General features: G+C 39.1%; 2 protein-coding genes across 2 annotated transcripts in view; both read left to right on the top strand.

Annotated features, from left to right (window-relative positions):
- Positions 1-1,909: 1,909 nt before the first annotated feature.
- Positions 1,910-24,819, top strand: LOC123465418 (neuroblastoma-amplified sequence-like). The gene is made up of 5 exons (XM_045164475.1): positions 1,910-2,247; positions 2,989-3,078; positions 19,039-19,206; positions 22,870-22,993; positions 24,800-24,819. The coding sequence occupies exons 1-5, from the start codon at positions 2,170-2,172 to the stop codon at positions 24,817-24,819; spliced, it is 480 nt and encodes a 159-aa protein (XP_045020410.1). The 5' UTR covers positions 1,910-2,169.
- LOC112582116 (neuroblastoma-amplified sequence-like) overlaps positions 22,409-26,737 on the top strand; it is a 39,171-nt gene continuing 34,842 nt past the window's right edge. The window contains exons 1-2 of the mRNA XM_044937230.2: positions 22,409-22,545; positions 22,870-22,993. The gene's annotated coding sequence lies outside the window, so the exon portion shown is untranslated. The remainder of the gene's footprint in view (positions 22,546-22,869; positions 22,994-26,737) is intronic.

Here is a 26,737-nt window from a genome sequence, read left to right as displayed (position 1 = left end):
GTTGTTGAATTCTGTTTGCTAAAATTTTGCTGAGGATGTTTTTGCATCCATGTTCATCAGTGATATTGGTCTGTAGTTTTCTTATTTAGTCTTGTCTTTGTCTGGTTTTCATATCAGGGTGATGGTAGCCTTGCAGAATGAGTTTGGAAGTGTTCCTTCCTCTGCAGTTTTTTGAAAGAGTTTTAGAAGGATAGACATTTGCTCGTCTCTGAATGTTTGATAGAATTCACCTGTGAAGCCACCTGGTCCTAGGCTTTTGGCTTTGGGGAATTTCTCGATCACAGCTTCGATATGGAGCTTGTAATTGGGTTGTTCACAATTTCTATTTCTTCCTGGTTCAGTCTTGGAAGATTGAGCTTTTCTAAACATCTGTCCATTTCTTCCAGGTTATCCATTTTATTGCCGTAGAGTTGTTCATAATAGTCTCTTATAATCCTTTGTATTTCTGCATTTTCTGTTGTAACCTCTCCTTTTTCATTCCTAAGTTTGTTGATTTGATTCATCTCTCTATTGTTCTTGATGAGTCTGGCTAAAGGTTTATCAATTTTGTTTATCTTCTCAAAGAACCAGCTTTCAGTTTATTAATCTTTGCTGTTGTTTCTTTCATTTATTTTTCATTTATTTCCGTTCAGATCTTTATGATTTCTTTCCACGTACTAATTTTGGCTATTTTTTTGTTGTTCTTCTTTATCGGTTGTTTTAGGAGTCAATTGAGGTTGTCTATTCGATGCTTTTCTTGTTTCTTGAGTTAGGATTGTATTGCTACAAACTTCCCTCTTAGAACTGCTTTTCCTGTGTCCCATAGGTTTTCAGTTGTCATGTTTTCATTGTCATTTTTTCCTAGAAAGTTTTTGATTTCCATTTTTATTTCTTCAGTAACCGTTGGTTATTTAGAAATATGTTGTTTAATCTCCACGTGTTTGTGTTTCTTACAGTTTTTTTTTTTCTTCTAATTGATATCTAGTCTCATAGTGTTGTGGTCAGAGAAGATGCTTGATACAAGTTCAATTTTGTTAATTTTACTGAGGTTTGATTTGGGACCCAAGATGTGGTCTATCCTGGAGAATGTTCCATGTGCACTTGAGAAGAAGGTGTATTCGTCTCCATTTGGATGGCATGTCCTCAAGATATCAATGAGATTCATCTCATCTCATGTGTCATTTAAGAGATATGTTTCTGTATTAATTTTCTGTTTTGGTGATCTGTCCATTGGTGTGAGTGGGGTGTTAAAGTCGACTATGATTGTTTTACTGTCAGTTTCTCTTTTAATGTCTGTTAGTGTTTGTCTTATGTATTGAGGTGCTCCTGTGTTGGGGGCATAGATGTTTACAATTGCTATGTCTTCATCTTGTATTGATCCCTTCATCACTATGTAGTGTCCTTCCTTATCTATTGTAATCTTCTTTAGTTTAAGGTATGATATGAGGATTGCTATTCCATCTTTCTTTTGATTCCCATTTGCATGGCATATATTTTTCCATCCTGTCACTTTCAGTATATATGTGTCTTTAGGTCTGAAGTGAGTTTCTTGTAGACAGCATGTACATGGGTCTTTTTCTTTTAAATTAATGTATTTATTTTAATTGGAGGCTATTGACTTTGCAGCATTGTGGTGGGTTTTGCCATATATTGAGTTGAATCAGCCATGGGTGTACATGTCTTCCCCATCCTGAAACCCCGACCACCTCTCTCCCCATCCCATCCCTCAGGGTTTTCCTAGTGCACTGACTTTGAGTGTCCTATGTCATGCATCAAAGTTTGATGGGTGATCTACTTCACATATCTGTAGTCATTGCCAGGTTGAAGATAATTTACTATTTGTAGTCATTTTCATCTGAAATTTAACATAGTTTATCAGAAAAACTTGTCTGGAGCACTGCTGAAATTTCTGGATAATACACTCACCTAATATTTCTTTTCTATTTTAGATCATTATGTTTTTCTGCTTATATAATGATGCATATCACTATGACTGACTTTGCTTTGGTAACATAAGACCTCAGTAAAAAGCCATTACATTTTTCAAGTTGGATTGAAAATTTTTTTCTTCTAGTGAAAATCAGTTTGTTTTTTCTTGCCCATTTTTCAGGTTATTCTAAAAGCTGGGATGTTTGTAGCCAGTTAGCACAATCAGAAGGTTACCAGGACTTGGCCACTCGGCAAGAGCTCATGGCTTTTGCTCTGACACATTGCCCTCCCAGCAGCATTGAACTTCTTTTAGCTGCCAGCAGCTCTCTGAAGACAGAAGTAAGTCTCCCAATAAAGTAAATCCTGAACTGTATCAAGTGTATTTTGTTGGGTCTGTGGATCTTGGGTTTGTGCTTTTTTTGTTTTTCCAATAATATGAAAATTTTAATTTATGGAAAAAATAGTTTGTTTCTTACAATTTTGAAGATATTAAGCTATAAAATAGTGTTGTTGGCTTTATTCCAGTAAAGAAAGGCTACAGGTATGAGAAATAAGAGAAGAGTATTAGGAAACAATTTATTGAATATAATGGGGAACATTAGTATTGTCAAGAACAAAATATATAAGAGGAGGTCCTGTGTAGTATACTGGAAACCATGTGAATTAAAACCAGTGGTGACACCATCCCCTTAGAAGCTCTTTGGAAATAGCAGGGTGTGGTCTTTGGTTGGAGAGAAGCTCAGTTTCCTAAAATTCACAGGCTAAATCTGCATCAGGGGGATGTTAGGCCAGTTGTGAAACGTGTGTGAAGAGTTCTGGAATTCATATTTTTATCTCCTGGTCATTCATTACATTGTACATCAGGTTTTCCACAGTTAATTCCACTCCTGAAACTGTGGTTGCATCCTTGGGAAGGTGTTCATGAAGCCCTGAAGTAAGCCTGTTACCACTAGGAGATAGCATTTTTTTGTTTGTTTGTTTTTCCCCCTCGAAAGAATGCTTTTTAAATTTCAAGTCTACATTGTAAAATGAGGCAAATTTTAAAACAATTCTGTTATAATATATAGTGTTCTTTTTCAGATTCTTTATCAAAGAGTGAATTTTCAAATCCATCCAGAAGGAGGGGAGAGTATCAGTATGTCACCATTGATGAGTAAAGCACTGCAAGAGGTGAGTCTGGGTGAGAGGGAGGAGTTTGAAAGGTGCTTGTGAGAGGAATGAAACAATTATCTCACACTGTATGTGTGGTATGTGTAGACTGTTCTTTTAAGCTTTGTGTGTCTGTGTGAAATGTAGCATTCATATCAGTTCAGTTCAGTCGCTCAGTCGTGTCCGACTCTTTGCGACCCCATGGACTGCAGCACACCAGGCCTCCCTGTCCCTCACCAACTCCTGGATTCATATGGAAAAATTTATAGAACAAAGATGTCCATCTTAATAAAGTATCATAAAGAAAACATGCACAAACCCATCACACAGATAAAGAGCTCATGACAAGCCTTCCCCCGCACACCCTTCTAACTCTTTGCTGTCCTTCCAGAGATCCTGACTCATCATGATAACCAGATCCATGTGTGTTCTGTTCTTCTTTTAAAGTAATTTAGAAACCTATAACACCCATCCCAGAGTGGTAGTTTAATTTTAGCTGTTTTTGCACTGTATAGAAATAATTACACTCAGTATTACATTTGTGAGGTTTATCCATGCTATTGTAAGTATTGCAGTTGATCTTATTGTTACTGCGGTATAGAGATTAATTGCTATATGCATACATTCCAGTTTATCCTTTGTAATACTGACTGACACTGGTTTATTTTCAATTTTGGTACTGAAATAATGCTGTATCATCACTGTGTAGTGTTCCTAGTGCACATGTACAGACTTGGAGGTGTGTGTTATTAGATAAGTGTGTTTGTTCAACCCCAGTTGATAGTCCCTGATGATTCTCTTGAATGGTTTTACCCATTGCACACTCAGCAGCCATGTCTGGGATTTTCATTTGCTCCCCTCCAGGTAGTGCCAACTACTTTGGCATGGGTAGTTGTCGAAACTTTACCTCTTAACTGTTTTGAGATACCTGTTTATGCTTTTGATTTGCATTTTTCTGGTTGCTGGTGAGATGAACTTAACTCAGGAGGGAGCCTCTTTTGTGAGGTTCCTTGTTCAATTCCTTTGTCCATTTTCTGTTGAATTTTAGTCCTTTTTCTCTTTCCTCATTGAAATTCTTATGAATAAAATTTGTCTGGAGTCATTAAGTATTAATATGTATGAATCTCAGGAGAGCTGGTCCTGGAAAAGGAAGGAGGAAGTGTGTACTCACCAATACCTCTTTAACTCTTTAACCTTTGCTCCCTGGAATTTAACTTCTTATGACAATTTCTGGCAATACAGAAGTGGCGTTTGTTTGTTTGTTTGTTTTAGGTCAAAAACAGTAGGTAGTCTAACTAGGTAAGTTAAGAGATGATAATCGTCTTTATAGGAATCCACAGGATTCCTTTAAATGGTAAGGCTTTACTTTTAAAGCGTAAAATGTCATTCATTTTCCTAGCAACTATTTTAGAAGACATCTGTTGTGATAAGTGAGCTATATCTTAGCTCCTTTTTTTGTTTTTATCTATTTTTTTTGTTTTGTTTGCTTTATAGTTCCATACATTGATTCACAATTTTTAAAGATCATACTCTGTTTATAGGTATTATAATGTTGACTACATTCCTGGTTCTGTACAGTCTGTCTTTGTAGCTTATTTATTTTATACCTAATAGTTTTTAATCTCTTAATCCATTATCTCTATTTTGCCCCTCCCACCTTCCCTTTCCTCACTCATAACCACTAATTTGTTCTGTGTACCTGTAACTCTGTTTCCTTTTGTTATATTCACTAGCATGTTGTATTTTTTATATTCCACATATAAGTGGTTTCATACAGTGTTTGTCTTTCTAACACAGCACCTTCCAAGTTCATCCGTGTTATTGCAGATGACAAAATTTCATTCTTTTTTATGGCTGAGTACTCTCCATTGTGTGTGCTTGTTGTGCTTGTGTATATACACCACATCTTTATAAATTGACTGTAACTATCTTGTCAAATTCATTTGTAGTTGTATACCTTGTAGTTCTTTTAGAAGTCTGGTTCAAAGCTTCATCTGTGGAGTCTATTGATAGAGTTAGGGCAAGATTATTTAGATTTTGCCTACAGTCGAATATACACAATTACCTCATTTCCATAATTCTTTCTTTTATATTAAACTTCTGCTTGGCAGCCATTTATGGATTATACATGTGTATCCCCAGTTCAGTACCAAGTGATCTCAGGATCTCAAAAAAGTTTGTAAAGTGACTTTTGGCCCTTAAGGATTTTTATCCTCTTCCTCCTATAAATAGTAACTCCAAGACAGCAGTGATCAATAGAATTTTCTACAGTGAGGGGAATATTCTATATATCTACATTGTCCAGTATAGCAGCAACTAGTCACATAGAGCTGCTGAGTATGTGACATATAGGTAGTGCAACTAAGGAATCAACATTTAAATTTTGCTTAATTTTATTTAAGTTAATTTCACTTAATTAAGGCTGCTGGGTACCCGAGTGGGCATCACAGTTCTAGAAGGTGAGATACTCAGAAGAGGGGGGTGTTCCGCCATCAGTGCTGCAGACAAAGGACTGTGTTTGTTTCTATGGTTGCACTCCCTTTGAATTGAAGTCACAGCATTTTCCAGGGGCTTGGAGTGATGGGGATGCTTTCTTCCTTTGGCATGTTTTGACTTGTATTGATTAGAAACTATTCGGTTTTCCCTTCCTGGATCTGAGAGCACATTGAATTCTGTGGTGTTTTCTCCAGGGGATTCAGAACAGATCTTATATTGGAGATTTGGCAGATTTTACTATTTCTCAAGGTCCAGTAGAAGACTTGCTTTTCACAAGATCTTTATCCCAGTTTTTGTACCTTTTGATCCTCTGATCTCTTCCCATTTGTTCAGCTACATCTCTCACTGTTGCTCCAGCCTCCTCTCTTTTCATGCCTTCCAAACATGTGCTGTGTTCCATTCATGCTGAACTTACCCCATTCTCTGAGTAGGCTCTCTCACAGCTTTGGTGTTATTTAGGGTTCTCTCTGAAGCTCCAGAACTTTGGCCACCTGATGCGAAGAGCCGACTCCTTGGAAAAGACCCTGATGCTGGGAAAGATTGAAGGCAGGAGGAGAATGGGATGACAGAGGATGAGATGGTTGGATGGTATTACTGAATCAATGGACATGAGTTTGGGCAAAGTTCAGGAGATAGTGAAGGACAGGGAAGCCTGGCGTGGTCCATGAGGTTGCAGGGGGTAGGACACGACTGAGCGACTGAACAACAGCAGCTGCCTGTACTGCCCTTCTTGTATTGTTTCTGATCATCTTGCTGCCCTCTTGATCTCACCTAAGCTGTCGTCGTCTTTATCAAGTTTTCCTTGAGTCCTCGTCGTTCCCTCTTCTGCATCCCCCAAATATCTCATAGCATTGGATCAGCTCATGTGTGGTACGGTTTGGCGTGTATGGTGACTGGAAGTGTGTCACTTACCTTTGGTGCTCTCTCCAGAGAGTGCTTGCCACAGAGTGAGTGCCTAGTGAATGCTTAATACAGATGCATTGGAAACTCCCACTGCAGAAGGATCAGTGTGTGGTAAAAATGGATTAGAAAGTAAAACTAGAAGGAATTTCCAACTAGATGCATGTGTGTGACCTGGGTGCTGTTGAGGACCTGTTGTGTTCTGGCCATGTAAGGGGAGTATCATTTCTCTATTCAGTATAGAACTGCACCGTGTTTCTGCTGAGTTCAGCTCCATAAGCTTATTCTGAAATCCCCACATCCTTCTTTATAAAATCCACGAGAAGCCTCTTGCGACCTTTGGGTTTTCCATTTCCTGCTCTCTGATGAATTAGAAAGTCAGCCAGGCTCCGTGGTGGCCTCTGTGGAGTAGGGCATGCTGTGTCTCCACAGGGCACGTCCTGATCCATTCAGCGTCCTCAGTACCTGTGGGAGACTGCCAGCAGTGCTTCACAGGATCCACTTTGCGAGGAAGAGGAATTCTTCCAGAATGATTCTTGTATTTTTTTTTATTTTTTAGCACCTTAAAAGCGTTCCTGTCTTCCTTTCTCCTCTTTCAGCAAGCTCTAATATTAATAGATCTAGATCTGACAAAGTGCTAATCCAAACCCTCAAACACATCATGTCTTTGATTCATGAGGCACATTTCAGAATATTATAGCTACTATTATTAGATTAAAATACAGTGCTTAGCTATAAGATGCTGTGTGTTACACATTAACAGTAAATGCAATAACCACATTAAATTATAACTTATAAATGAGAACCGACTGTATATGTAATCGGCTTAATGCCCAAGACTTTCATTACTCAGTTGTGAAAATGATGATTTTTACTTATATATCCAAATAAAGTAAAGATGTAACTGCTGTGCAGTTGCATTTGTGTTACTACAAGTGGAGCCTTCAAGTTTGAAGATATTAGCTGTTGTTCTCAGGAACGAGATATTTGTTTTTAAATAAAATGCATAATTTATGAATAACTACCAAAATTAGAGTTTCCAGCTTCTTAATGTTGGTTATTATGTTTTTTAGATGTAGTAGTATTCCACCACTTAGAGCGTATTAACATTTTGTTTAGATAGTGTTAGCTATATCAGTTAGGCAATAGTGTTTTCCCCAGATAAATCTAATTAGAGTTGAAAATGGATTATATACAGGGTTCCCATTAAAAAATCATCTTCACTGTGGGAAATCTTGTTATGAACATTTTAAGTGGCTACAAATTTATAAGACTGGACTAATTATTGTTTCGAACTGGGGGCAGGGCTTGGCATAGAGCTGTTTTGAATGTATAAAAGGATTATTTAGAAATATTAAAATAAATTTCTGACAGTTGTATTTCAGTACCATGACAACTCTTTCTCTTCCCCTTCACCAGTTAATGGGCATTTGGGTTGTTTGTACTTTTTAGCTATAATGAATACTGTTGCTATGCTATGAACATTTGTATACAAGTCTTTGTATGAAAATATGTTTTGATTTGTTGTGTAGGTATCTGGGAGTGGAACTGAAGCATTGTATGGTGTATATGCTCTAAATATTGGAAAACATTGCCAAATTGTTTTCCAAAGTGGCTGCACCAGGAATTTTTAAGTTTCCCCTTTCTTCATATCCTTGCTAATACTTAACTCTTGAATGGCTTTTTGCTAAAGCCATTCTTATGAATATATGTGGTATCTCCTTATCGTTTTGGTATGTGTTTCCAAATAAGTAACGATAATGAGCTCTTTTCATGTGCTTACTTGCCATTTCTGTACCTTCTTTGATGAAATGGCTACAAATATTTTCCCAGTTTCTTTTTAGCTGTTATGTCAACTCCTTATTAAGTCATAAGAGTTTTTGTTGTTGTTTTTAAACTCTTGGATACAAGTTGTTGTTGGATGTGCGATTTGAAAAGATTTTTCTGTCAGTGTGTGATTTGACTTTTTACTTTCTTAATAGTGCCTTTTGAAGTGCAGAACCTTTTAACGTTGCTCAAGTCCATTTTATTAACCTTTTCCTTTATTGCTTGCATTTTTGGTGTTGTATCAAAGAAATCTGTGCCTAGCTCAAACCTGTGAAGATTTACTCCTGTGCTTTTTCCTAAGAGTTTTATAGTTTTAGCTTTTATATGTATTGAGAGGTAGTAATGAGCCACTTTTTGTATGAGATAAGTATAAGGTTGAGGAAAATCCACATGCAGAAAGATCAGTTTAGAATTTTATCTCCTGTTATATGCAAAAATGAACTCGATAGGATCATGTTTGTTTTCTCTTTTATGTGATCTTGTTCTTTCTTAAAGGATTTTAAATCTTACACTGCACAAAGGCACAAATTAATATTTTAAAGTTTAAAATGATTTCATCTGAAATGAATTTGTACCATAATTATTGCCTTAGTAATTTTCTTTTTTCGAGATGTTTTGGAATTTTGGTTTTCAAGCTCATGTTGTGTTTCCTGAACCATCTGCCTTTGTCGTTACATACAGATCATTTATGTCATAGCGTGATAGTGGTTATTGGATGCATGTGCCATGATTATTTATGTTTTCCTTTGCTTTTGGGCATTTGAATTGTGCCCAGTCTTCCTATATTTTAGACTGAACTTCACTGAGCATTTTATGTACATATCTTTGCATATTCATGCTTGTATTGCCCTGGGATATAATGGAAAATATGGGCTCCTAAGACAGATAATTTCCTGTTTCTTGTGGTCCATCCTCTGTAACTTTAAGTGCTGATTTAAAAAATGAAAAAGAAAATAAAAATATACTAAATATACCTCTATTTTTCCTAAATACAGTTCTCTTAATTTGGATTCAAGAATGAATGCTAGAAGATTCAAGAAGGGTTCAGTCCCTAAAGCCCCTGAAATAGTGTGTCAAATCTGGTGTGTCTGTCTGTGACTTGGTGTGTTCATGTATGTTCACACAATGAGTACATCAGTTTTGCATTCAGTTTTCTGGGGAAGGCACTTACAGCTTGCCTTAGAAATGTGTAGGGGGCCGGGTCTTCTAAAGATAAGAAATTGTAGCCTGGCATTTTAATTAGCAGATGAACTGAAGCAGAGTCAGACGTCAGAGTGATTAGTCCTCATGGGGTTTTCTTCTACTGCTTCTTCTGACAAATAATTCCAGAAGCAGCATCACCAGTAATAAGCATTCCATTCTTAATATTTTGAGTTCAGGATGCAATTTGCTCCAAGTGTGGGGCTTCCCCAGTGGCTCAAGTAGTAAAGAATCTACGTGCAGTGCAGGAGACACAGGAGACACGAGTTTGACCCCTGGGTTGGAAAGATACTCTGGAGGAGGAAATGGCAACCTACTCGAGTATTCTTGCCTGGATAATCCCGTGGGCAGAGGATACAGTCCATGGGGTCGTAGTGTCAGACACGACTGAGCACATGCATGCCCATGACACGATGAAGTGTTAGGTGAAGGGAAGTACTTTTGATCATTTAAAGATACGTTGGAAGAGAAAGGGTAGTGGCTTAGCTCAGTTTGAGCTGTTTGTGATCCTTAGTCTCTGTTATGGGTACCACCAGCTCAGTTTGAACTTGACAAACCAGTTTCTTAGAAATCAACCCTCAGATCACCAGACACCAGAGGGATAGGGAGTCCTGGCATGCTGTGGTCCATGAGGTCAGAAAGAGTTGGACAAGACTTGGCGGCTGACTGAACAACAACAATATCAGACACCAGAGAAAGCAGTTCCTGCATGGGTTTACTATAGTGATTGATGAACAAGAATTGTTTCTGTAAGCCAGACTTGACATGTGGAACTGTTCTTGTTCTTGTGAACCTGTTTGGTAATGTTGTCTATTGTAGGACTTGGAAAATACTACCAGTGCCTATGAAGTTAACCTTTGAGCTATGTAACACTTGATGCTAATGAGATTTCATGTTAAATTTTATGCTGGGAGTTGTTGACTTGGTTTGGGAGATTAATCTATTTCTGCTGTTATACACTCTAAATTAATTGCAATATGTGACTATGAATATAAAAACTGCCAGTAGTCATCATTTCAGGAGTAAATTTTCCTAACCTCTTTTTTCTTTCCCTATTACATGAAGTTGAAATAAAAGTATTTTCCTCATTAATGACTCTGGTTACACTCTAATCTTGGTAGACTGTTCCCCGATTAAATGTTTCTTCTGTAGTCTAAATGAGCCTTTTATTTTGCTTTCTCTTTTGTAATTCCTATAAGGGAGGGATTTCTTACAGAAAAGCCTTTTGTCATGCACATTTCTGTGCATTGAAATTTCATTTACTTTTCGGTTTCAGATGTTTAAATTTTTTATATTGAGTCAGCCAATCCATATGAACAGAGTAAAGTTTAGGTTTATTTTATGAAATGGTATAATTGTCTTATAGCCTATATTTTTTGATATTTTTCAGTGAATTTGATTTTCCCCTGAATGAAGTTATTTCATACTTAAGTGCCATTTTTCTTATCATGTTTATATTTTTTAGTTTCTATAGTTGATAGCATTCAAATCATTCCATAACCCTCTCGAGTAAGAAGATTCTAAAGATGAACCAGAATTGAAAGTGTGACACGAAATCTTATCTGAATAACAGTTAGTTGCTGTAGGCATAACATATTAGATTTAGAAAATGTTTCTTCAAGCATAGGTACAGTAGAATCAGACTTCTTATTCATATCTACAGTACAAGCTATACTTCAGTAATTTTCATATACCCTGAGCATGTAGTAATCAACAAACATCATCTCTGCCCTTGAAAAGCTATTGTCTAGTTGAGAAGAAAGACAGAAAAAATCATAATTATGGCAAGTATATTAAAAGTAGGCATGTAATGTAATGAGTGGGAAGGAGAAGAGTATTTCTTGACAGGATTTTACTGACAGCAAAAATACCACATTTCAAGGAAGATATAGAATTTCTTTGTGACCTTGGAGCAGGAAAAGACTTCATACAAAAAAAATACTAATTATAAAGTTTAAAAGCTGATAAATTAAACTAATTTAGAAGTTTAAAAACTTCTCTTAATCAAGACATCATTAAGATAATAAAATATAATCTGCAGAATAATAGAAAATGTCCATAAATCATTTATCTAATAAGGGCTATGTATCCAAAATATACAAAGAAAAACCAAAAAAATGGCGAATGAATAAGAAAGATAGACAACCAACAGAAGAATGGGCAGAAGATTTGAACAGGCACTTGAAGATCGTCCACTTTCATTTTTCTGTGGTTGGATCCAGAATCCTTGAATTTCTCTTCTTATCTGACTTACCTCAGTCCCTTTTCATCTTTAGAAGAAACAAATAAAAGCATATGAACTTAAAAATGCATTTCAGATTCAAATATACCTTATGGAAACCTCTTCTATTCCCAGTATCACTGCCTTAATTCAGTTCCCGATTATTTTATCTTTTTAATTGTTTTTTTTTTTTTTTTTTTTTTGCCATGCAAGGCAGCTTGCAGGATCTTAGTTCCCTAACTGATTTTGGGTGGCCTCCGGCTACAACCACATGGAACAAGGCTTGGGTTCCCAGTCACAGATGGGCTGGGTCGCGGTGGTAAAAGCACCAGGTCCTAGCCACTAGGCCAGTGGTCAGTGTCAAGGGCCCTGACCCTTTGGCTTTGCAGAAAAGAACTGCCACAAAGACAGAAAGTGGTGAAGCAAGTAAAGTATTTATTAGGAGTAAAAAGAGTACATTACCTGTGGATAGACACAGGCAGACTCAGAGGGAGAGTCCCTGAGTTGCTGAGTCGTGCCTTTGTGGTAGTTTGAATTACTTTCATGGGGCATTTCTTCCGGGTTTCCTTTGGCCAGTGATTTGCCTGCTTCACAGTCCTTACGTGGTTTATCTCAGGATCCTCCCATGTGGACACATGCATCTCTTTGCCAAGATGGATTCTACCACAAAGGCATATGGGTGGAACATCCCATGACATGACTCTCCTTTGGCCTCCAAGGAGCCTTTTCTGCCCATGTGTGGTTAGGGAGGTCTCTAACTTCGGGAACAAGAAATGTGTGGTCTGTGAAGTGTCTAGCCTCCTCCCTTTATTCCCCTGCTATTTTTGTCTTGGAATTTCCATCAATAGAGAATGAATCTCCAATTACTTTACCCTGGGTTGGGGGGCATGGCGAGGGTAGTCCCATCTGCCTCATGACCAAGAATTAAACCGAGGCCCCTGGCAGTGAAAGCACAGAGTCCTAACCTCTGGACCACTAGGGAATTCCCCGAGTCCCTGAATATTTTAAATTTGGACTAATTCACCAATCTCCTAATGGATTCCTGCTCCTGGAAAAAGATTTCTAAAACATAAATCTCGTTATGTTAACTCCTTTTGTTTAAAGCCTCTCAGGGGTGTTGTATTGTCCAGGTGATGATGGAGGTGCTTTGGTGTCATGTCAGTAGGTCTCTTGCTGGTCTTGCCTCTGCCTATCTTTGATCTTCGTGTGCCCTGACCTTCATCTTTGTGTATTCTTTTCTATACCGTCATTGAATCAACTCAAGTTTCCTCCAATATTCCATGTTGTTTCATGTCTCTTATTTGTATAAGTCTACCAGGAACATCCCCTGGAGGAGGGAAAAGCTACCCATTCCAATATTCTGGCCTGGAGGAGGCCATGGACTGTATAGTCCATGGGGTCGCAAAGAGTAGGACAGGACTGAGCGAATTTTACTTTCACTTTTCACCTGAAATCATGGGCGCTTCTCTGGTGGCTCAGTGGTAAATAATCCATCTGCCAATGCAGGAGACACAGGTTTGATCCTTGGATTGGGAAGATCCCCCTGCAGAAGAAAATGGCAGCCCACTCCAGTATTCTTGCTTGGGAAATCCCTTGGACAGTGGAGCCTGGCAGGGTACAATCCATGGGGTCACAAAGAGTGGGACACAAGTTAGTGACTAAACAACCTGAAATCATCACCATTTCTTCTTTGGAAGCCTGAAATTCTTTCCTGCTGAAATATTACTTCTTCTGTGAAGCTTTCTATGATGGTGCCTCTAGGCAGAGGACATAGTGATTTGTCTGTATCTTTGCCTCCCTTTGTAGTTTCTGGAGTTCAGTGGCTCCCAAGGGCAGAGGCTGTGTCCTTCTTGTTTTTATCACCTAATTGACTAGTACAATATAGTATGACATCAAATAGGAGTCTCTCAGTATTTGCTGAGTAGGGGAATGAATTCTGATTGGTTTCTGTTTTTTTTAGGTATAAAATCTAACATAAATTGAGATGCTTACTATACTGTATACTTATATATGTACACACATATTTGTGTGTGTGTATATATATATATATCTGTGTGTATATATATATCTACACATACACACATATAGTGAGAGGGAGGGAGAAAGAGAATGTCTAGTTACTGCAAATTCCTTCTGAGATTTATTTCTGACAACGAGCTTTTTATGGCAATGTTATTCAAAGAGGGATATATATATATGTGTGTGTGTGCATATATAGTACTAGTTCTGTTCAGTGCAGAGTTACTGGGGGCAAAAGCTTAGAAGCAGAATGAAGCAGAATGTACCTGAATCCAAAGCTTTCAGTAGCCCAGATAGATGAACACACTCAATGACGAGCTGTCCAGGGTAAGCAGGCCCTGCCCCCACGATGCAGGGAGGGAGTTAGCAGTACCATCTACACTGCTGCCTAATAATAGAAGCTTCTTCGCCGCGGTCCTGACCCTGTTAGAAAAGAGGAGCCTCTGGAGTGCAGGAGCCCGATGTGATGAGCCAACTGTGCTACTAAAGTGGAGAAGAAATGAGCCTCCTGCCGTCTTCTCAAATAGTGAAGAAATTAAGGAAAGACTTCTAGTAATGCTGCCATTGAAACAACTGTGTGTGTGTGTATGTTCCCTCGCAGTGTTTATGCCCTGTATACACGTAATGGGCCTTGTAAAGCCCTGACACATACCAAGCTTTCACGACATGGCAGCTATCGTTATGATTACTCTTGGAAAGGAGATTTGTGTTTTTTCCTATGTTGGTCTTTCTACTTGTCTTTTCAGACATGTTGATGAGCTTCAGTCTTCGGTTCTGTCTCCTTAACCCTTCCCTCCAACCTCCACAGGCATGCAGAGGACAGGGTGCACAACCTTCCTAATTGCTGAAATTGAGAGGAAAAACTGAGAATGTGAGGTTTAGCCTCCCTGGATTTCCTCTTGATTTTGCCTGTCAACAGAAAGGGTACAATGCGTGCATGTGTGCTAGGTCGCTTCAGTGGCTCAGTCGTGTCTGACTCTTTGCGACCCCATGGCCTGTAGCCCACAGGCTCCTCTGTCCATGGAATTCTCCAGGCAAGAATACTGGAGTGGGTTGCCATGCCCTCCTCCAGGGAATCTTTCTGACCCAGGGATCGAACCCACATCTCTTACGTCTCCTGCATTGGCAGGTGAGTTCTTTACCACTGGTGTTACCTAGGAAGCTCAGAAAGGGTACATTCAGTTCTAATTTTTGTTTCTTGAGGTTATACACATGTGGACTAGTTTATTTACTTGTTCATTTAGGCACTTAAGTCTTTACAATCCAGTGCATTTTACACTGACAGCACTTGCTATTTGGAGCAGCTGCATTTCCAGAGTGCAGTTGCCCCGTATATCTGCCAGCTGCCGGGTTGGACAGCACAGGTTTGGGCAGTTCTGGAAGTTTGTTCTGCTCCATTTCTACCACTGGGCTGCTATGATTATTTTGCTCAGATGTTATTCTGTAGACTCAACTCCTCCTTGGAAAAGTGACTCCCAAGATGTAGACTCGCAGAAAGATTTTAGCCTTATTATGGCTGGAGATGGTGACTGCAGCCATGAAATTAAAAGACACTTACTCCTTGGAAGGAAAGTTATGACCAACCTAGATAGCATATTGAAAAGCAGAGATATTACTTTGCCAACAAAGGTTCGTCTAGTCAAGGCTATGGTTTTTCCTGTGGTCATGTATGGATGTGAGAGTTGGACTGTGAAGAAAGGTGAGCACTGAAGAATTGATGCTTTTGAACTGTGGTGTTGGAGAAGACTCTTGAGAGTCCCTTGGACTGCAAGGAGATCCAACCAGTCCATTCTGAAGGAGATCAGCCCTGGGATTTCTTTGGAAGGAATGATGCTAACGCTGAAACTCCAGTACTTTGGCCACCTCATGCGAAGAGTTGACTCATTGGACTCTGATGACCCAGACTCTGATGCTGGGAGGGATTGGGGGCAAGAGGAGAAGGGGACGACAGAGGATGAGATGGCTGGATGGCATCACTGACTCGATGGACGTGAGTCTGAGTGAACTCCGGGAGTTGGTGATGGACAGGGAGGCCTGGCGTGCTGTGATTCATGGGGTCGCAGAGTCGGACACGACTGAGCGACTGATCTGATCTCATCTGATCTGATGGCTGGAGATTTAAGCCAAAGTCTTCATCTACTGCAGAATAAAAATGATGTTGTTCTTTCAGATCAAAAATATATTTTCTTGTTTTGTTTTTTTTTTTTTAAATCAGTGTTCAGCTGTAAGCAACAGAAAACATTCTAGCTTTTATAAGCAGAAGGGGACTTTTTTTTTAATTTTAACGAGAATTGGAGTCTTGCACAATCCTTCAAAGGTCTGGAGAAGCAGGCTTTGGTGTATTTTTAGAGTAACTGTAAGAAAAATACTGAGGAGATTAACTACCACTGGAGCGGAAATCTGCCACAAGAAGTTGGGGAACTTGAAAGCCCCTCCTTGTCAGCTGTCTCTGGTGCTGCTTTGACCCTGCCAGGATAACAAGCCTGCAGAATGTAGTCCACACTGTCCTTTACCCCGTGAGGCTAGGGACTGGTCACTGGTACTTGCATCACCACTACTGCAGAAGAGCAACTAGGATGACCAGAAAAAAATAGAAAGAGGAAAAAAAAAAGTTCAGTATATTTTCTACAGGGAAAGCACAGTAATAACAAAAGTACAGTCTCTACTGTAGTTTCACTGTGCAAATCTACACAGTGGGTGCATCTGTTTGAGGAAAACTAGGTCATGTGAAGAATGTCAGCCCTAGGGAGTCTGGGAAATGTAGTATTTAGCTTTTCAGCTTCTAGCAACGCAGCCTGGGAGCAGTCTAGAACTGAGTTGAGTGAACCAAGCTGCAGTATCTGCTGCAAAATCTGAAACCCAGGAGAAGTGCTGGTCTTTTTTGGGCACCTAAACCCCTAGCAGTTGTTTTTGACGTGGTTGCCCTTATATACAATCAGTTTAACATGAGTATTTTCTTCCTTAGCATATCATCTGTGTTGTTTTCATAATTAAATTATAATTTATAGTGCATCGAGTTAATAGTTTATACCTTTCCCAAAGTCCAGAAAGCTTATAGGAAACACAGGTTTAAAAATTTTTTTAGAAAATGAAGATATATTTGACATATTACACTGTATAAGTTTAAGGTATATAATATATTGATACACTGATATTATAATATAGTTGCCATTGTAGCGTTAACTGACACCTCTGTTGCATCACATAATTATCATTTCTTCTAGTGTTGGGACACAACTTTTTTTTTTCTTTGCATTAAACGAATAGAAAATCTTTTGAGAAAAGTTAACCAACTGCCCAGTGAGGAAATTGTAAGTATCAGTTAATGCAGCTTAAATACATTTCATTTTAGTACTAAGAATAAAATTAAAATGGTTTTCTAGAAATTATAAGTGTACCAACATGATGTAATCATTTTCTTTTACTGCTATGACATTTAGCAGCTTTGAAACAATGCAAGTTCTTATAATTCCCATAGTACAGAAACCTGGCAGGCTTGGGTGGGTTTCTGCTTAGGATCTCAGCCAAAGTCAGGGTGCCCACAGGACTGTGTTTTCTGGAGGAGAATTCATTTCCATGCTCATTCATGTTGGTAGTAGTGTTAGTTGCTTAGTCATGTCTGATTCTTTGTGACCCCATGGGCTGTAGCCTGCCAGGCTCCTGTGTCTGTGGAATTCTCTAGGCACTGGAGTGGGTTGCCATTCCCTTCTCTAATTCATGTTGTTGACAGAATTTAATTCCTTGTGTTTTCAGGACTGAGGTCCTCATTGCCTTGCTGGCTGTCACCTCCAGTTTCTTTTCACCTTCTCGATGCTTCTCACATTCTTTAACTCTTGGCCACCTCTCTCCATCTCCAAAGCCAGCAATGATGTGCTTCACGTCTCTCCTGCCTCTTCTCCCAGGGCGTGTCTGTGTGACCCTAGCTGGGGAGGGTTCTCTGCTTAAAAGGCTCATGTGATTAGGTTAGTTCCACTCAGATAATTCAAGATTTATCTCCTCACCTTAAGGTTTGTGTCCATAATCATATCTGCCAAGGTATTTTGCCATCTAATGTAATGTATTTGCGGGTTCTAGGGATTAGAATGCATGTATTTTCAGTTCAGTTCAGTTCAGTTGCTCAGTCGTGTCCTACTCTTTGCGACCCCATGAACTGCAGCATGCCAGGCCTCCCAGTCCATCACCATCTCCCGGAGTTCACTCAAACTCACATCCATTGAGTCGGTGATGCCATCAACCCATCTCATCCTCTGTCGTCCCCTTTTCCTCCTGCCCCCAATCCCTCCCGGCATCAGAGTCTTTTCGGAGGCCATAATTCTACCCACCCTATATGGAGGCTTTCAAGTTGGTCTAAAATGGTGAATTTCTCCTAAGTGTGTGTTGTGATGATATCTTGGTAATTATAGAGTGATTCCACGATTTATCATTTTTTATTATTCAGATAACAAATTAATGAATGATGTGATGCAGACCCAAATAGCCGAACTAAACTCTCCTGTGAGTGGCAAGAAAGTTGTTCAGATTGGAAGACTAGACCTTCATTTTTCTTTCCTTTGACTAGAATGCTACAGGAAAAGTAAGTAGAAGTAGGCAGATACTAAACCAAAGGCTGGGTTTTCATAGAACAAATTTCCCTTTCTTTGATCAAAAAGCAGCTGTGGTCACTGTCATTTCTGTTTAAACAAATGTCGATATATTGGCATTTTTCTCCCCATGAAACCTCTTGGGTTAGTACATGGGGAGTTGGAATTGTAGCTGATTGCTTCGAGATTGGCAGGAGGTTCCACGTTAGAAACCTTTTAAATGCTATTAATCATCCACTTGTTTAGATGAAAAACAAAATGCCTTTCAGTATGTAAAGGTGGATCATCAGAATCTTGTACCTTTGTCTGGGTCACAGTAGCGTTGTTGAAGTGGATAATTTATTTCTTAATCTAAACCATAAATAGTTTAAAATGTCTTGTTAAAGAAACAAACATGAGTACCTCATTGGAGGATATTAGATTAGTAAAAAAAAAAAAAAAAAAATAAGAACCCGCTATTTGCTTTATAAATACTTCTGAAAGAGATTCTTTGACTAATGCATTAAGATGTATTTTCCTTTACTGAATTTTCTTTTGTATATGATTCAAGGAGCTACAGTATGCTAATATCACGTTCACATTTTTTTTTGGTTGTTATTGGTAAAGATGAATTTTTAAATCTGTTTAATTTCATGTCTGATAACTCCAAGTTGTCGCATTATCACTCTCTGCTCTGTTCTCTTCTTTTTACTCTTGCCATTTTCTCTCTCTCTCTCTCTTTTTTTTTTTTAAACATAGGATGAAGTAAGTGTCCCAGGCAGCAACTCAACCGACGTGCTCCACTGGACCACCGCTACCACCATGAAAGTCCTCTCCAGCACCAGCACCACCACCAAGGTTGTGCTGCAGGCCGTCAGCGATGAGCAGTGGTGGAAGAAGTCTTTGACTTACCTACGACCCCTTGAAGTGAGCGAGGCATTCTGTTTTCTTAAAGCAGTTGGGGTGGTTTATATCAATTCATTAGCATGCTCTTCAGTTGGTTTCACTATTTAAGTTTATCTTTAGATTATTAATCTCCTAAGAAATCTAGGCCTCCCATCGGATAGGGAATGAGTAATTGATTTTATAGACTGTAATTTGCTACCATACTATACTTGAAGAATACATCGATATAGATTTAAGTAAGGTTGGTTTCTATGTCAGAATTGAAGTTTACTGAGATGAAAAGGAAAATGATGTTTATTAAGGCTTTCTCTCTTTTGCTCTGTTTCTGTAGGGCAGTAGAAAGAAGAGAAACGCTAGGAGCCATCCCGGGGGCTGTCTTAGTTCTCTTCAGCTTCTGTGACAAAAATATTTTAGACTAGGTGACTTAAACAACAGACAATTTATTTCTCACAGTGCTGGAAACTGAGAAGTCCAAGGTCAAGGCCCTGGAGAATTTAGTGTTTGATGCAGGCCTGCTTCCTGGTTCATAGAATGCCTTCTGTTTGCTGTGTCCTCACATGGTAGAAGGGGGGTGAGGGACTTTTCTGGAATCTCTTTTTTTATAAAGGCACTAATCTCATTTTCCAGCTCTGCCATCATGACTTAATCACTTATCAAAGGCCCCACCTCTTAACACTATTACACAGAGGTTAGGATTTCAACATGAGTTTGGGGTGGGGGTGGGACACAAATATTCAGTCTTCAGTGGGGCCTCTAGGTAAAGGGAATGTTTTAACCGATTCTTTCGTGTTTCTGCAAGTAGAGGTCAGGACAAGCATTGAGGTTGTTTTCTGTGACTTCTTAGCCCACTGTGTCCCTCCTGTCTTCCCTGCATCGTCATGCTGCTTTCCGTCCTTTAGCCACATACTAGGAAACTAACAGGAAAAAGAAGCATGGGCCTTTTTATAAAGGTACCCCGAACACTTGAGTATCTTATTCATTCATTCTGCAAATACTTACCAGGCATTTTCCATGTGTCAGATGTTGTGCTCATCACTGGAAATAGAGTGGGGAAACCCTTCAGTCTGATTTCCTTCCTTTGAGTCCCCTGTGTCTCAGTGGGGGCAAAAAAGAAACCAACAGATAAAATACTTGTATGATAATGAGATGGCAGGTGGTGATGAGTACTGTGCAGAGAACTTAAGCAAGGTAGTGGAATAGTGAGTGATACTGGAGGAGTGAAGTTCTGATTGCAGCAGGGGGGTTAGTTTCTCAGAAAAGGAATCACTCTGATCAGAAAGCTGAGTGAGCCATGCAGACAAGTACATTTTGAAGAAATAGCCTGATGTCTTTGTAGAAGGGGGCCAAGGTAAGGGAGAGCAGCATGATGAGTGGGAAGATGGTTGGAAATGAATGGTTGGAGAGATGGTGAAGAGACCCACGATGTAAAGCCTTCCATAGATGGTGAAGAGAACTACAGATCTGATTCTCAGCAACACAGCGTTGTTTGAAAATTCAGACAATGCAGTCATGTGATCCAAGGTTACTTTTAATACATCTGTTTAACTGCTGTGCAGAGAGTCGTCAGTAGTGAAGCAAAAAGATGCTTCTCTCTTCCAGGAGTCCAGCTCAGAGATGTTGATGGCTTAGATTAGGGTAGCCATGAGGGACATGAGAAGTCTTTGGTTTGAGGGTGTACTTTGTGGACCTGCTGATGGTCTGAACGTGGGATATGCAGGAGAGAGAATGGAGGATAATCACCCAGAAGAAACCACTTACTGATGGGCTGTGGGCTTGACTTTGGGTGAAGTCTGTGCATCTCATCACTTCATGCATCACACTGGATTTTGACTAGGGTTATTTTCTGTCTCACCTGTTGGGGCTTTTTGAAAGTTCATGTCTTAGAGTTGGACCATTAAATAAAGCAGGCTGAGTGCTGAAGAATTAATGCTTTTGAACTGTGGTGTTGGAGAAAACTCTTGAGAGTCCCTTGGACTGCAAGGAGACCATACCAGTCAAACCTAAAGGAAATCAGTCCTGAATATTCTTTGGAAGGACTGATGCTGAAGCTCCACTACTTCGGCCACCTGATGTGAAGAGCCGGCTCATTAGAAAAGATCATGATACTGGAAAAGGTTGAAGACAGGAAGAGAAGGAGTCTACAGAGGATGAGATGGTTGGATGGCATCACTGACTTGATGGACATGAGTTTAAGCATGCTCTGGGAGTTAGTGAAGGACAGGGAAGCTTGGCATTCTACAGTCCATGGGGTTGCAAAGAGTCGGACATGACTGAGCTAATGAACAACAACAACATCTTAGATAAAGTGGTTAGCACTGTGCCTAGTATATAGTTTTCTCTGAAGAAACTATTTTAACATCATTTGCAGCAGCAGCTTGATTGTTTCCTAGGCTGTGCTTGCCCTAAGTAAGTGCTCCATGACCTTGGAGGATTGGGTGAATGTCTTCTTCTTGGCTCTTCCAATAAGGGGCTTTACAGTCTGTTTGAGGAGAGCAAAGCATAAAGATAATTAACCATGGTAGGGATACTAAAATATTGCTAATGAAGAGGACTGAAGACCAGTCTAATAAAGATGTTCCTGTGGGTTGTAGTTGTGGGGGCGGTGGGGCTGGTGAAGGGAGCCCAGTCTTACCTTGCCTCCAGCTGCTGTGGTTTCAGCAGGTGTGGTCTGTGGCAGGCCTGGGAGGAGAGGTGGGCAGTCAGCATGGACCATTACCCTTGTAACGGGAGGAAGGCATAGAGGCCAGTAGAATGGACAAAGTAGTTGCATGGAGTGTTAGCCTTTAATGGTAATTAGCATTTAGTGAATTTGAATGTTATTCTGTGTAGTTTAGATTTGATACTGCTGACTGCATTATTCAGAGCTACTAAAGGTTTTTTGGAGCAAAGGAACAGCATATACAGAATGATGTTTTAGAAAGGTTATCCGGACTGTTGTATAGAAAACTGGCCATGTGTGTGACACCGATTACTTCAGTGTTTCTGATTCAGTGATGTCAAAGTGACCAGAAGAATCAAAAAGCACTTCAGGGTGAGGCTGAAGCGCTGCTCTTAGAACGTGGTGATGATTCTTAATATTCTCTGCTGGGTTTCAGTGTCGCTCTGACACTCTCTGTTCGGCTTGCACAGTACACGTTGATCCGTTTCTCCTGAAATCTATTTGTTCTTTCTTCCTTCCTTTCCTCCTCCACCTCCTCTCCCAGCTCTCTTTCCTTTATCCACTGATCGTCACTTTGTTCTGTTTAGGGTCAAGAATTTGGTGGTGTTTATCAAATTGGAACCAGAGCCAATGAAGGCCTAGAAAAATAAGGCTGTCGTCCTTTTTATGAATCTGTCATCTCCAATCCCTTTGTTGTAGAGGTAAGGGCAGTGTGCCTAAGAACATAGATTTAACTATCATGGTGGCTGCGAGCATTTTACTACAAACAAAATACGCAGTTTTTTTGAAGATGTACTTCTTTTGTTCATACTCATGTTTTGCATTGGTTTTATGTGATTCGTTACATGTTATGAGACTAAAATAAAATCTGTTTTACAATTTTACATGGAATAATATGTTTTAGTAAGTGAGAAGCTATAATTCAAGTTATGGGAAGATAAAAATCCTATCATTATCTTTTCTAAGAATATCTTTATAGAGAAAAAGCCATCCCATCAAATGATGTCACTGCTTCTCTTGTCTAGTCTGAAGTGACCTATGACACCTATCAGCATATCCTGGTAGAAAGCTTTGCAGAAGTGTTACTGAGAACTGGGAAACTGGCAGAAACTAAAACCGAAGGAGAAGAAGTATTTCCAACAACAGAAGGTATGAAAGGTTCTAGTTCCCCAACAATGTGTGACTCAGAATAATAGGTGAGACTGTATGAATGAATGAGAGTTAGGAAAACCAGTAACATTTTCAGTAATTTTGAATATCTTAACTTGACATCATCATTCATACATTTATTTATTCATTGATTTAAATCATTTATTGAGTACCTACTATTTTCTGGATACTTGTAATATTGAAGATTTAAAAGGATAAATGAGATAAAATTCCTATTTAGGGTGCTAATCATGTAAAGTGATTCTTACAGGGAATGATATAGAATAATGAGCTCAATAGATACTACTTTCTTTCCTGGTTTTATGGGTTAATCAAGAACTCTTATGTACCTGTTTCATGGACTATAGATGTGAATTTCGTCTTAAGAATTTTCTACGTGGTGCCATATTGTTCCATGTGAAATTTTTTGAAAAGAATGAAAATGTATGCAGTTGACCAAAGACCACTTGCCATTTGTACTTTTTTCTTCTTTAACCTCCTTACTTCTTTTCAAGGTTCCAGGGTAATTGCCTTGACTATTTTTATTTTTCAATTTTCCCTCTCTGCTTTGCCAGCCTTAGTAGGTACTTCAGGACTTAAAGACGACTGGGGCTCCAGCTATCTTGTCTATATTCTAGGTATCTGTAAGGAGTATAGAAGGGAAAAACAGTTTTCTTGGCAATCTTGTCCAGGACTTGCACTTCCATATAGCCTATAACTGCTAATGAGCCTGAATGATGCTGTTTTAATGGAACACATTGTAGTGTGGAGTAAAACTTGGAAAAAATGTATGTGGAGAATAGAACTGCCATGTTCCTGGAAACCTGATACTATAACTTATTTTTAGATCATCCTTCTTTCAATCATTATTTATATGCAGTTGTAAAGAGAGGAAGCAAATACTCTGCAGGGCCTGGGATGCTGGAGGTTTTTACAAAGTTACCGTTTTTCTTCAATTCTGAGATGCATATCATGATCTATAGTTTCTCTGCCTTGTTCAGTCATTAAGTCAAGTCCAACTCTCTGCGACCCCTGGGCTTCAGCATGCCAGGCTTCCCTGTCCTTCACTATCTCCTGGAGTTTGCTCAAACCCGTGTCCATTGAGATGGTGAGGCCATCCAACCATCTCATCCTTTCTTGGCTTCTTTTCTTCCTGCCCTCAATCTTTCCCAGCATTAGAGTCTTTTACAGTGAGTCAGCTCTTTGCATCAGGTAGCCTAAGTATTGGAGCTTCAGCATCAGTTCTTCCGGTGAATAGTCACAGTTGATTTCCTTTAGGATTGGCTGGTTTGATCTCCTTGCTATTCAGGGGCTCTCAAGAATCTTCTCCAATGCCACAGTTTGAAAGCATCAATTCTTCAGCACTCAGCCTTCTTTATGGTCCAACTCTTACATCTGTACATCACTACTGGAAAAACTATAGCTTTGACTAGACGGACCTTTGTCAGCAAAGTGCTATCTCTGCTTTTTAATATGCTGTCTAGGTTTGCCATAGTTTTCCTTCCAAAGAGCAAACATCTTTTAATTTCATGGCTGCAGTTACCAGCCGCAGAGACTTTGGAGCCCAAGAAAATAAAGTCTGTCACAGTTTCTACTTTTTCCCCTTCTATTTGCCATGAAGCGATGGGACCAGATGCCATGAGCTTAATTTTTTGAATGTTGAGTTTTCAGCCAGCTTTTTTACTTTCCTCTTTCACCTTCATCAAGAGGCTCTTTAAGTTCTTCCTTGCTTTTCTGAAATTAGTGTTCAAGTCACAGTTGAACGCTAATTCACAGGTACGTTCATGTTTCTTTTTTGCCTCCCAGAAGCTATTGCTAAATCATGACACATCTTATAAGTGATATTGAATTATAAGAGTATAGTTGCATTGCTGTTTCCCCTTTTAATTATTTCTTCTTTCTTTTCTTTACAAATATAGTAAAGTTTAAAAATAAAATAAAATTAAAAAAATAAACAAATATTGTAATACATTACTCATGGATTAAATTATGATTGATTGTTAGAATAGCTTATACAGATAAAATCTAAGACCCTAAGAAAATACTGGTTAGACATGGAAATATCATCTGTTAATTGGTGTAGTAAAGGACTGAATTAATAACCAGGAATTCGGAAACATTGACTTATGTAATATCTTAACACATTATCGATTAGAGAATTTTTGCAGAACCTAAGGCCTGTGACCAGAAATTTGCTGTGTAAGTGAATACTGAAACACTCTGGTCAATAACATTGGGGTAAAGTGAAAGTGAAGTCGCTCAGTCGTGACCGACCCTCAGCGACCCCATGGACCGCAGCTTTCCAGGCTCCTCCGTCCATGGGATTTTCCAGGCAAGAGTACTGGGGTTCGGTGCCGTTGCCTTCTCCAACTCTGAAAGTGAAGTGAAAGTGGCTCAATCGTGTCCAACTCTTTACGACCCCATGGACTGTCCATGGAATTCTCTAGGCCAGAATACTGGAGTGGGTAGCCTTTCCCTTCTCCAAACACTGGGGTAACAAAAGATATATTAATACATCTCCAGTCAAGAATATGTTAATTTATGATTTAGCTTATGACATATATATGTGTGTGTGTGTATTTGCATACCTCTCTTACAAAAAAAGGCAAGAAAATGGAACCACGTGCTAAAGGTTTAAAAGATGGCTGTGTCCTTGGAGAGACTCTGTCACACTGATTTCTCAGTTTATTAAAGCTTCTGCTGTTTTCCAGAGCTGTTTTTGGAGGAAGGTGGAGAGTACATGAGAATAAGGTCCTGGTGGGGCACAACTTTCTAGATTATTTGGCCTCCCCCTTTCATGGTGTTCTTAAAATACCTGACCATCTTTGTGGTAGCTGGTAACTAAATGATGAGGCCTCAGAATGATCTGGAAGCATGAAGCAAATAGAGATTTTTGTGGAGGAGCTGTATGGATTGGGGGGTAGCACAATGATAAATTGGGGATCCCCTCCTGTTCCCTTTCTCACCATGTGTACATCATTCACTGAAGCATTGGTCCTTGAGCCACCTACTCTCCTTGTACCTGGAGTATAACATTCAATTATAACTCAAAGTTGGTGATACCTTTTGACTACTTTCATCTAATTCTACCTTCCCCTACCCCCTGCCTCTGGTAACCACAAATCTAATCTCTTTTTCTGTGAGTTTGTTTCTGGAGTGTAATTGACCTACAAAATTGTTAGTTCCTGGTATATAGCATCATGATTTGATATTTCCGTATGTTACAAAATGATCACGTTTGGTTTCTCTTGAGGATGCTAACATATTTGAGACAGATATCATTAGCTATTTTATAGTGTCAAATATTTGTTAGAAACTCAACAGATTTGATGAATGATATAGGTTAAATGACCTAAATTAAAATTATAGAAATGTGACTCCTGACTTTGGTTCAGAAGTAGGTCATGAAACAAATTAAACTTCCCAACACGATCTGACTTTTCAGAATTTTTTAATAAAGTTGATGAAAAGGTTTTTTATGGAGACTAGCTGAAGAAAATTGATCATTTATTTAGCTAAATGAATGATTTAACGGCTAATGATTTCTAAATCAATAATATGGGCAGCTTTCCTCTGTGAATTCTGTTCTGGAATTAAATTTATCAGAGAGTGCTTGCCAGAGGCACTTATTTTGCAGAGAATTAGTGCTTGGAGGCTTAGGCATAGATTTCATCTGATTTCTAGACAAGTATTACTTGTCTAGAAAATGCAGTGTATTTTCTGCAAGGTTAGAAAATAAGCATT

This window comes from Bubalus bubalis, chromosome X (genome assembly GCF_019923935.1).
Source record: "Bubalus bubalis isolate 160015118507 breed Murrah chromosome X, NDDB_SH_1, whole genome shotgun sequence".
NCBI classification, from domain to species: Eukaryota; Metazoa; Chordata; class Mammalia; order Artiodactyla; family Bovidae; genus Bubalus; species Bubalus bubalis.
The sequence above is the reverse complement of the archived record's forward strand: the minus strand, read 5'-3'. Positions and strand labels throughout refer to the sequence as shown.

What these genes read in the sequence shown, in the direction of transcription:
- LOC123465418 (XM_045164475.1), top strand. Translation starts at nt 2,170, where the DNA reads ATGGCTTTTGCTCTGACACATTGCCCTCCCAGCAGCATTGAACTTCTT. An exon ending in CTTACCTACGACCCCTTGAA is followed by an intron (nt 19,207 to 22,869) that starts GTGAGCGAGGCA and finishes TCTCTTGTCTAG; the next exon opens with TCTGAAGTGACCTATGACAC. An exon ending in AGTATTTCCAACAACAGAAG is followed by an intron (nt 22,994 to 24,799) that starts GTATGAAAGGTT and finishes TTTGCCTCCCAG; the next exon opens with AAGCTATTGCTAAATCATGA.